This window comes from Pinus tabuliformis, chromosome J (genome assembly GCF_031772625.1).
Source record: "Pinus tabuliformis cultivar Carrire ecotype Pingquan chromosome J, CPIR1, whole genome shotgun sequence".
NCBI lineage: Eukaryota > Viridiplantae > Streptophyta > Pinopsida > Pinales > Pinaceae > Pinus > Pinus tabuliformis.
Window position 1 is genome coordinate 51,858,446 of NC_142295.1, and position 10,965 is coordinate 51,869,410.

At 35.0% G+C, this 10,965-nt stretch overlaps 1 protein-coding gene across 3 annotated transcripts; it reads right to left on the reverse strand.

Moving 5' to 3' along the window:
• Nucleotides 1–630: 630 nt before the first annotated feature.
• Nucleotides 631–5,026, reverse strand: LOC149225442 (uncharacterized). 3 transcript variants are annotated; one of them, XR_016246964.1, is made up of 3 exons: nucleotides 4,466–5,026; nucleotides 2,384–2,740; nucleotides 1,874–1,986 (listed from the first exon to the last, which is right to left on the reverse strand). XR_016246964.1 is itself a non-coding variant. In XM_089375089.1 (2 exons), exons 1-2 carry the CDS (start codon nucleotides 5,009–5,011, stop codon nucleotides 646–648), a joined length of 555 nt encoding a protein of 184 aa, XP_089231215.1. In that variant the 5' UTR covers nucleotides 5,012–5,026; the 3' UTR covers nucleotides 631–645. The 3 variants fall into 3 exon arrangements, 2 of the variants coding, with proteins under 2 accessions (XP_089231215.1, XP_089231214.1); XM_089375089.1 differs by lacking the exons at nucleotides 1,874–1,986; nucleotides 2,384–2,740 and adding an exon at nucleotides 631–654; XM_089375088.1 differs by lacking the exon at nucleotides 2,384–2,740 and having other exon boundaries at nucleotides 1,528–1,986.
• Nucleotides 5,027–10,965: the final 5,939 nt, after the last annotated feature.

Genomic DNA, 10,965 nt, shown 5'->3' on the forward strand with positions numbered 1-10,965 from the left:
AAGTTATCCAATACACCAAAAATCCCATAAGGTCAAAAATAGATATACATATATATAATTACAATACTTAAGCCACTAAATGAAACATCCAGCTCCCCCATAAACTTTATGTAATGGATGACCTCGTATACTCCCTATCATTAAAGGACAAGTAATGATTTCTGTCATGGATTCCTCCCATATAATTTAAGGGAACCATGTTAGCGTATTGTCTTCAACTTCCAATCAAATTCAAGAAGGAACAGAACCATAAGAAACACCCTCAAGTAATATTGTTTGACAAATTGCCAAATTCACTAAACCGTCAAAATTGTGTTAGCACACCCTCTGCAACTTCCAATCAAAATCAAGAAGGAATAGAACCATACGAAATACCCTGCACTACTATTGTCTAACACTTTGCCAAATTCACTGAAAGTTATCCAATACACCAAAAATCCCATAAGGTCAAAAATAGATATACATATATATATAATTGCAATACTTAAGCCACTAAATGAAACATCCAACTCCCCCATAAACTTTATGTAATGGATGACCTCGTATACTCCCTGTCATTAAAGGACAAGTAATGATTTCTGTCGTGGATGCCTCCCATATAATTTAAGGGTTCTCCCATTGAGATTTCCGCAAATGGATGGGCTCTCAAACACTCTACCATTAAAATACAAGCAAACCATTTATATTAAAAATAAGATTATATGAGTCAAAAAAATTTGAACAATATCCCTAAGAATTCGAATAATCAATGTCAAGTTATACAACGAAAGGCTTGGGCTAAGTATGTGGGATGCCAGAAAATGAATAAAAATACAAGTTGATCAATCAATATAACGTTATTACAAATAAACAAATTATATCACATTCCTACACAAATCAGAAGCATCCTCAAGCAAGCCTAATTATAGGCATTTTTGAGTAAATACCTGAAAAATGTCATGGATTGCTGAACATCTCTCTTAAATTATATCATTTTTGGTACTTGTTTCCCAACATCACTTTTTTTGACAGTGAAATTACAGGAATCCAAAAAGGGAGCACATTTGTGTTCAGATCAAAAATTCATTGCTTATATAGAAGCATCAGCTAATATATGGAAAGACTAGATGGATAACTAAGAACCTAAAAATGCTAACACCAAAATACAATTATTTAGCCTGGATGAACTACAACTGACCATAAGATCGTTACAATTGTATTATAAAGTTCAAAAAAACGCAAAAAGAAAAGATATAAGCATTAGATATATCTATAGAATCTCATTCCAAGTTGAAATCTTTACACAGTATTAAACTGGGCAAGAAGCCCAATAACGTCACTATTAAAGAAATCCCATCTCAAATCACTAACTTAAAGTGTACACACTCCTTACTCATATAGTACCATCAATATGCCTGCAGGAATACAGCCAAGAATGTTTATATATATCCCAGTTATCTTTGTTTGGCTTCTGTAAAGAAATACTCCCATTATGCCTTGAATCTGCAAGGCCAACTAAGATAACAACCAGAAGCTTAGCTAAAAATTCATGCTCTTTTGCTTCTGCTATAGATTTGTTTTTTCCCTTGAACACAGTTCTCTAGTAAGTGGCTTCCTCAAAGACTCAAATGCAATCAAGCTGACCATGTCTCCAATCACCAGATCAAACCAAACTTTTAGCTCCTCACAGCCACCAACCAAGAAGCTAATCAACAGTTGAGCACTGCGGCTTTTGAACTCAAAATTTTACTCTCTAACACGAACACTAATATTGTTTCTGCGAACTTTAACTTTGCCTGGTTGATGAGATTTCCTCAGATTCTCTCCAGCATCATCATAGCTTTTGAGAGACTGAATTTCACAAGCATCCATTTGGGCTTGTTCCATGAGTCTATTCTCCCAAAGCTTTGCAGCCATCCAACGTTCTAACCAGCTCCAACCCCAGCTATTTTTGTCTGGCTCAATTCTAGCATAATTCATGTTTGTTTTCGAATTGCTTCTCCATTGCTGAAAAGAGATTCAACACCCATAAAAGTTACTAGTATATAAATTTCAAATTGTCAACCTGGCATCTACATCTAAGGTCTTGTGCAGAGGATTCTACCACAACATTTAAAATCTACCAGAAATAGAGTGTTCAATCAAGGACTTATACAAATGAATATGATATGGTAAATTTTCACAATGGGAAGCTAACTTAAATGTTCAAAATCATACAGCAACTCTTACATGAATGTAGATCCAGAAATATCTCTGCAAGAATTCTGTCGACTTAAAACTACATAAATAAAATTACCAGGAGAGCATAAAAATATGTCCATTTTCATGAAATGCATAGGAAGACAAATAATAGCATAGAATCCATCATTCAGAGCGGCAGAAGTGAAATAAACGATTAACTCACTCGTGCAGTTCCTTTCCTGTGCATACGGTAGCTTCAACCATCTTTATTCTCTCCATACCAGTAGAAGGTCTGAGTCTCTTCAACATAAATTATTCCTCCGCCATGTGCCCGTATGGACCTACTGTCTGTGTCACACCATTCTCTACCAGGATAAAAGTAGTAATTTCTGTTATCTTCAGTCGTCAAAGGGTTCACTGCAAGATTTTTCTCTGGAAAGTAAAGGGATCTTCTTTGAGATGTGACATCAAGAAAATCATCTACTGGGGTATGTCTCCTTCCCCTATGTTTTCCTGCTGGGGAGATAATTTAAGGGTTCTCCCATTGAGATTTCCGCAAATGGATGGGCTCTCAAACACTCTGCCATTAAAAGACAAGCAAACCATTTATATTAAAAATAAGATTATATGAGTGAAAAAAATTCGAACAATATCCCTAAGAATTCTAACAATCAATGTCAAGTTATGCAACGAAAGGCTTGGGCTAAGTATGTGGGATGCCAGAAAATGAATAAAAATACAAGTTGACCAATCAATATAACGTTATTACAAATAAACAAATTATATCACATTCCGACACAAATCAGAAGCATCCTCAAGCAAGCCTATATAGGCATTTCTGAGTAAATACTTGAAAAATGTCATGGAAAGCTGAACATCTCTGTTAGATTATATCTTTTTTGGTACTTGTTTCCCAACATCAATTTTTTTTACAGTGAAATTACAGGAATCTGAAAATGGAGCACATTTTTTTTCAGATCAAAAATTCAGCTTATATAGAAGCATCAGCTAATATATGGAAAGACTGGAGGGATAACTAAGAACCTAAAAATGCTAACACCAAAATACAATTATTTAGCCTGGATGAACTACAACTGACCATAAGATCATTACAATTGTATTATAAAGTTCAAAAAAATGTAGAAAGAAAACATATAAGCATTAGATATATATATAGAATCTCATTCCAAGTTGAAATCTTTACACAGTATTAAACTGGGCAAGAAGCCCAATAACGTCATTATTAAAGAAATCCCATCTCAAATCACTAACTTAAAGTGTACACACTCCTTACTCATATAGTACCATCAATATGCCTACAGGAATACAACCAAGAATGTTTTGATATATCCTAGTTATCTTTGTTTGGCTTCTGTAAAGAAATACTCCTATTATGCCTTGAATCTGCAAGGCCAACTAAGATAACAACCAGAAGCTTAGCTGAAAATTCATGCTCTTTTGCTTCTGCTATAGATTTGTTTTTTCCCTTAAACACAGTTCTCTAGTAAGTGGCTTCCTCAAAGAATCAAATGAAATCCAGCTGACCATGTCTCCAATCACCATATCAAACCAAACTTTTAGCTCCTCACAGCCACCAACCAAGAAGCTAATCAATAGTTGAGCACTGCGGCTTTTGAACTCAAAATTTTACTCTCCAACACGAACACTAATATTGTTTCTGTGAACTTTAACTTTGCCTAGTTGATGAGATTTCCTTAGATTCTCTCCAGCATCATCATAGCTTTTGAGAGACTGAATTTCAAAAGCATCCATTTGGGCTTGTTCCATGAGTCTATTCTCCCAAAGCTTTGCAGCCATCTAGCGTTCTAACTAGCTCCAACCCCAACTATTTTTGTCTGGCTCAATTCTAGCATAATTCATGTTTGTTTTGGAATTGCTTCTCCATTACTGAAAAGAGATTCAACACCCATAAAAGTTACTAGTATATAAATTTCAAAATGTCAACCTGGCATCTACATCTAAGGTCTTGTGCAGAGGATTCTACCACAACATTTAAAATCTGCTAGAAATAGAGTGTTCAATCAAGAACTTATACAAATGAATATGATATGGTAAATTTTCACAATGGGAAGCTAACTTAAATGTTCAAAAACATACAGAAACTCTTACATGAATGTAGATCCAGAAATATCTCTACAATCATTCTGTCGACTTAAAACTACAGAAATAAAATTACCATAAGAGCATAAACATATGTCCATTTTCATGAAATGCATAGGAAGACAAATAAGAGCATAGAATCCATCATTTAGAGCGGCAGAAGTGAAAGAAACGATTAACTCACTCGTGTAGTTCCTTTCCTGTGCATACGGTAGCTTCGACCATCTTTATTCTCTCCATACCAGTAGAAGGTCTGAGTCTCTTCAACATAAATTATTCCTCCGCCATGTGCCTGTATGGACCTGCTGTCTGTGTCACACCATTCTCTGCCAGGATAAAAGTAGTACTTTCTGCTATCTTCAGTCTTCAAAGGGTTCACTGCAAGATTTTTCTCTGGAAAGTAAAGGGATCTTCTTTGAGATGTGACATCAAGAAAATCATCTACTGGGGTATGTCTCCTTCCCCTGTGTTTTCCTGCTGGGGAGATAAATTTTTTGCCTCTTTGTTTGACTTCAAAACCCCTATCCTCTATATCTTCATGTTCTCTGTACATGGAAAGGCGATACTGTTGCACCTGAGAATCTACTTTGTTAGAATTTGATGGAGTTAAGGTGTTGTAGGCATGAATCAATAGTATCCATGCGGCCAAACTCCAAATTATAGCAGACAAGGAACACTTGCTTCCTGCATTACAACTTAAAGTAGTTGATTTCCCATATTTGTGTATCATCTTTCTTGTTGCTTTCATTCACCTAGATAATACTGCAGAAAATATGTTGCAAAATCTACAATTTAAACCATGTTTAATTGTTAATCAGATTTATATTTTTTATAATATACACCAATTGCTAGACAATTCTAATTACGAAAAGATTTTTCTTGTTGATGGTAATGCACGCACATTACAAACATCAAAAGAACGCCAAGGAAAACAACATCAGAACAAAGAATCTGAAATAGCATTTCGTCTATACCTTGAGAACTCTATGAAAACAAATATCATAACTCAATCCCCAAATAAATGGACTTCGGCAAATTATGAACAGGTGGCAGTTGCCAGTTGAAGATCAGAAATTCCATAAGTATGCCCACACACAATAATAAATATAGACCAAATACAGAAAATTAATGCGCAGAAGCAAAAACAGCAGACTTCAAAATGTCAATACTGTCAATGAATCCACGAATATAAACCAAACAAGGTACTACAAAGGACGTTTCAGCTAACAACTTTATAGATCCTACAGGCAAAAGATCTGATAAAGAGAACAAAAGGATAGCTCATAGCAGGAACTTCAAAAGGGAAAAACTTTGGCCACAGATCAATAAGTACAACAAATATAACTATTTCTGCAGTTGAAGATAAAAATAGACTTTAGGTCTAAAAATTAGCTGGTCATATGCATCATCGGTTCAGTTTGCCCCAATATTGACCCCAAAGGTGGAAAATACAACAAAGTGAATGGAATAAAGAACATAAGCTTCAAAATGTAACCTGTCCATTGAAATATTCATGAAAAGTTGCAGTTACCTTATCACTGAATAAAGTGGGTTCAATCTAAAGCTTTGCTTGCACCATTTTATACAAATTCAATTCGAAATGGTTCATGAAATGCAAATACCATAAATCCCCAAATTGAGTAAGAACAAAAGGGCTCTGGAATCTGAACCACCTTCTCAGGTTAGATAACAACTACAACTCTGATTTATGTGACCAGCATAAACAAAAATTCCTGAAAAACTTGCAATAATCAGAATATTTGACGGTCTACAGAAGATCTGGATAAAATGATTATCAAAGTAAACTAATGACCTTGACTGTGGAGGATCTGAATCTGGCATCTTCGTTCATAATCCAGTCTGTCCTCTGTCTGTAAGGGGATTTTCCTTCATAAAACGCGAGAAATGTCTTCTGATCGATGCAGGATTTCTCTTCCGATGGAGGAAATCTGAAGCCCGGAAGATCCATTGAAAACTTTGCCTGCAAAACCCTCACTGGAGATAAAAGCTCATGAAGCTCCAAGCTCCTCGAGTCGGATGCCCAGAGACGCTGCCTGCTCAGGGAGATTTGAAGCAGCAAGAAAAACTGTGCGGCGATTTGAAGTGGCGAGAAAAACTGTTAAGAAAGAATATAAGGAACTAACCTAAACTACATCCAACGATCTGGAATGTTTCAATCGTCTAACATCTGATCAAATGGCTCAAACAAGTACATGGTGGCAATTGGGGGAGTTAATTTCAAAGGGAAACGTCTTACACCGTAAATATATAAGGAAAAAAAATGTGTTGTAATTATAACAACATTACAAAAATATTATTCTTGAAGAGGTCTCTATATAAGTGGTTGGTGGATGTACAAGTGTTGACTTTTAATGTTTTTGACAGATGGAGGACGATGATTGTGTTCGATGGGAATATCCTTCGTTTGAGACATTGTGTGCCCTTGATCGACAATGCAACGGGTGTCCTGGTAAACGGGTATGTGCGTTTCATTGTCCACCACCATTGTTTGGGCGTCCTCGCGCATGGAGAGAACCACACTAACAGCACCACGCCGACAGCATGTAATTTTTTAATTAAGATTCAGCAGGGCGGATCTAATGTTGCATTGGCGCAATGCCATTTCCTCACTTGTCAATAGCACAAACGTGTCATACGATTTTTAACCATCATTGTAGGAGGAATACGTATAGTTGTTAACCGTAGAAGGTTGGATCCAGGGTTTACAAGACAACTTATACATTGTAGCCTCATGTGCTATTAGATGAAAACTGCATTCTATGGCAAGGGGTTCGGCTCCTTTCCAAAGGTTTCATGGCTGGAAAATGGAACCCTAAGACTGTTGGGAGCCCGACATTGGACGTTGTAATGGAACGGTTACCTGCAAGGCACGGTTGGATACGACTTCACGACTTGGCAGAATAGAAATTATTGTTAAATGGAAGGTTCATTGTAATTATTTAATTCATCCCAAGCCCACCTATCTTTATCTTTCGAGACAATCCTTATTCCAAGGCGAGGGTTTTCCTCTTTTTTTAACTGCAGAGATGAGCAATCGTTGGGGAAACGGTCAATAGCCATAAATTTTCTAGTTATATTTGGCAACGAAAATTCCTTCCATCATCGTCCATAGCTTTTATGTTGTTTTTACTATTGCAATTGGTATGGTTTTCAGACCTTGAGACGTTGTGCTATTACATAGATGTTGTGTTATCACTAAAAATTTAAGGGATTATAAACCAAAGGGAATAATACTAAATCCAAGGGATAAATATTATAAACCCATGGTATATAAACCATACAATAGATATTTTAAACCCTAAAATAAATATGGTTGACCATTGTTGATTTTCATATTGGTAGAATCTTTGTCACAATGCGACATTGGACTATGGATTACCATGATTGATTTTCGTATTGAGACAATGGTTGGACATGATTGATTTTCATATTGAAACAATCTTTTTCACAATGCGGCATTGGACCATAGTTGACCATGGATGACCATGGTTGTAACAATGTGACGTTGGACCATAGTTGATTGTGGATGACCATGGTTGTCACAATGTGACGTTGGACGAAGAGACAATATTTGTCACAATGCAATAATAGTTATTAACCATGGTTGATTTACATATTGAGACAATCTTTCATACAATGCAACATTGAAACATGGTTGACAATGATTGATTTTCATATTGAGACAATCCTTGTCACAATGCGACATTGATCGATTTTCATATTTCGAAAATCTTTGTCACAATGTGACATTGGACCATGGTTGACCATTATTATAAACCCAATGGATTTTATATTAAACCCAAATATTAATATTATAACCCTATGAATAATATTATACCCTAGGAATATGAACCTTTAGATTAACAAACCTAAGGGACTAATACTAAATACCCAAGGGATGATAAACCCATGAGAATAATATTAAACCCAAGGGATAAATATTATAAACCCAAGGTACATAAACCCTAATATAAATATTATAAACCCTAAAATAAACATGGTTGATCACGATTGATTTTCATATTGACTCAATCTTTGTCACAATGCGACGTTGGACTATAGTTGACCATGATTGCTTTTCATATTGAGACAACCTTTGTCATAATGCGATGTTGGACAATTGTTGGCCATGGTTTACCGTGCCTATTTTCATATTGAGACAATCTTTATCACAATGCGACGTTAGACCATGGTTGACCATGGATGACCATGGTTGTCACAATGTGATGTAGGACGAAGATACGATCTTTGTCACAATGTGACCATGGTTATTGACCATGGTTAACCATGGTTGATTTACATATTGAGACAATATTTGACACAATGTAAAGTTGGAACATGGATGACTGTGCTTGATTTTCATATTGAGACAATCCTTACCACAGTGTGACACTGATTGATTTTCATACTAAGAAAATCTTTGTCACAATGGGATGTTGGACCATGGTTGACCATAATTATAAATCCAAGGGATTCATATTAAACCCTAGGATTAATATTATAAACCCTCTAAACAATATTATACCCTACAAATATGAGCCCTTAGATTAATAAACCCAAGGGATTGATATTATAAATCCAAGGGGATAATAAACCCAAGGGATTAATACTAAGATACAATCAAGATATATAAACCCTAAGATAAATATTATAAACCTTAAAACAATCATGGTTAACCATACTTGATTTTCATATTAAGACAATCTTTGTCAGGATGTGACGTTGGATCATGGTTGACCATGATTGATTTCTATATGGAGACAATATGTGTAACAAAGCGACACTGGACCAAGGTTGATTTTCATATTGTGAAAATCTTTGTCACAATGTGATGTTGGACCATAGTTGACAATGATTATAAACCCAATGGATTTATATTAAGCCCAAAGATTAATATTATAAACCCTATGAATAATATTATACCCTAAGAATATGAATCCTCAAATTAATAAACCCAAGGGATTGATATTATAAACCTAAGGGAATAATAAACCCCAGGGATTAATACTAAGAACCCAAGGGAATAATATTAAACCCAAGGGATAAATATTATAAACCTAAGGTAAATATTATAAACCCTAAAATAAATATGGTTGACCATGTTTTACCATGGTTGATTTTCATATTGAGACAATATTTGTCACAATGTAACATTTGACCATGGTTCACCATGGTTGATTTTGATATTGAGACAATTTTTTTCACAATGTGACACTGGACCATGGTTGCGCATGGTTGACCATGATTATAAACCCAAAGGATTTATATTAAATTGTAGGATTAATATTATAAATCTTATGAATAATATTATACCCTCAAAATATGAACCCTTAGATTGACAAACCCAAGGGATTGATATTATAAACCGAGGGGATTAATTCTAAAACCCTAAGGTATTTTAAAAACAAGGTATAAAATCCCTAAGATAAATATTATAAACCGAAGGGATTAATACGAAAAATCCAAGGGATTATAAACCCAAGGGATAAATATTATAAACCCAAGGTTTATAAACCCTTAAAAAAATCCTTAAATAAACATGGTTGGCCATAGTTGATTTTTATATTGACATAATCTTGGTCACAATGTGATGTTGGAATATGGTTTACCATGATTGATTTTCATATTGAGACAACCTTTGGCACAATGCAAGAATGGACAATGGTTGCCCATTGTTGACTTTCATATTGAGACAATCTTTCTCACAATGCGACGTTGGACAGTAGTTGACTATGGTCAATGACCATGGTTGACACAATGTGATGTTGGACCAATGGATTGATAAACCCAAGGGATATGAACCCTTAAATTCATAAACCCAAGAGATTGATATTATAAACCCAAGGGATTAATTCTAAAACCATAAGGTATTATAAACCCAAGGGAATAATATTAAACCCAAAGGATTAATATTATAAATCGTAAAATAAACATGGTTGACCAAGGTTGATTTTCATATTGACATAATTTTTGTGAGAATGCGACATTGAACTATGGTTGACCATTATTGATTTTCATATTGAGACAACCTTTGTCCCAATGTGACGTTGGACAATAGTTGACCATGGTTGATTTTCATATTGAGACAATCTTTGTCACAATGTGATGTTGGACCATGGTTGTAACAATTTGACGTTGAACCTAGGGACAATCTTTGTCCCAATGTGACCATGGTTGACCATGGTTGATTTTCATATTGATACAATCTTTGTCACAATGCGACATTGGAACAAGGTTGACCATGGTTGATTTTCATATTAAGACAATCCTTGTCACAATGCGACATTGGACCATGGTTGACCATGGTTAACCATCATTGACCATGATTGATATTAATGTCAAGACAATCTTTGTCACAATGCGATGTTGGACCATGCTTGACCATGGTTGATTTTCATATTGAGATAATCTTTTTCACAATGCGACAATGGACCATGGTTGACCATGATTGTTTTTCATATTGAGAAAAGCCTATGAAAAAACCTAAGATAAATATTATAAACCAAGGTATATAAACTCTATGATAAATATTATAAATGCTAAAATAAACATGGTTGACCATGGTTAATTTACATATTGAGACATTCTTTGTCACAATATGACATTGAACCATGGTTCAACATGATTGATCATGATTGATTTTCATATTGTGACAATATTTGT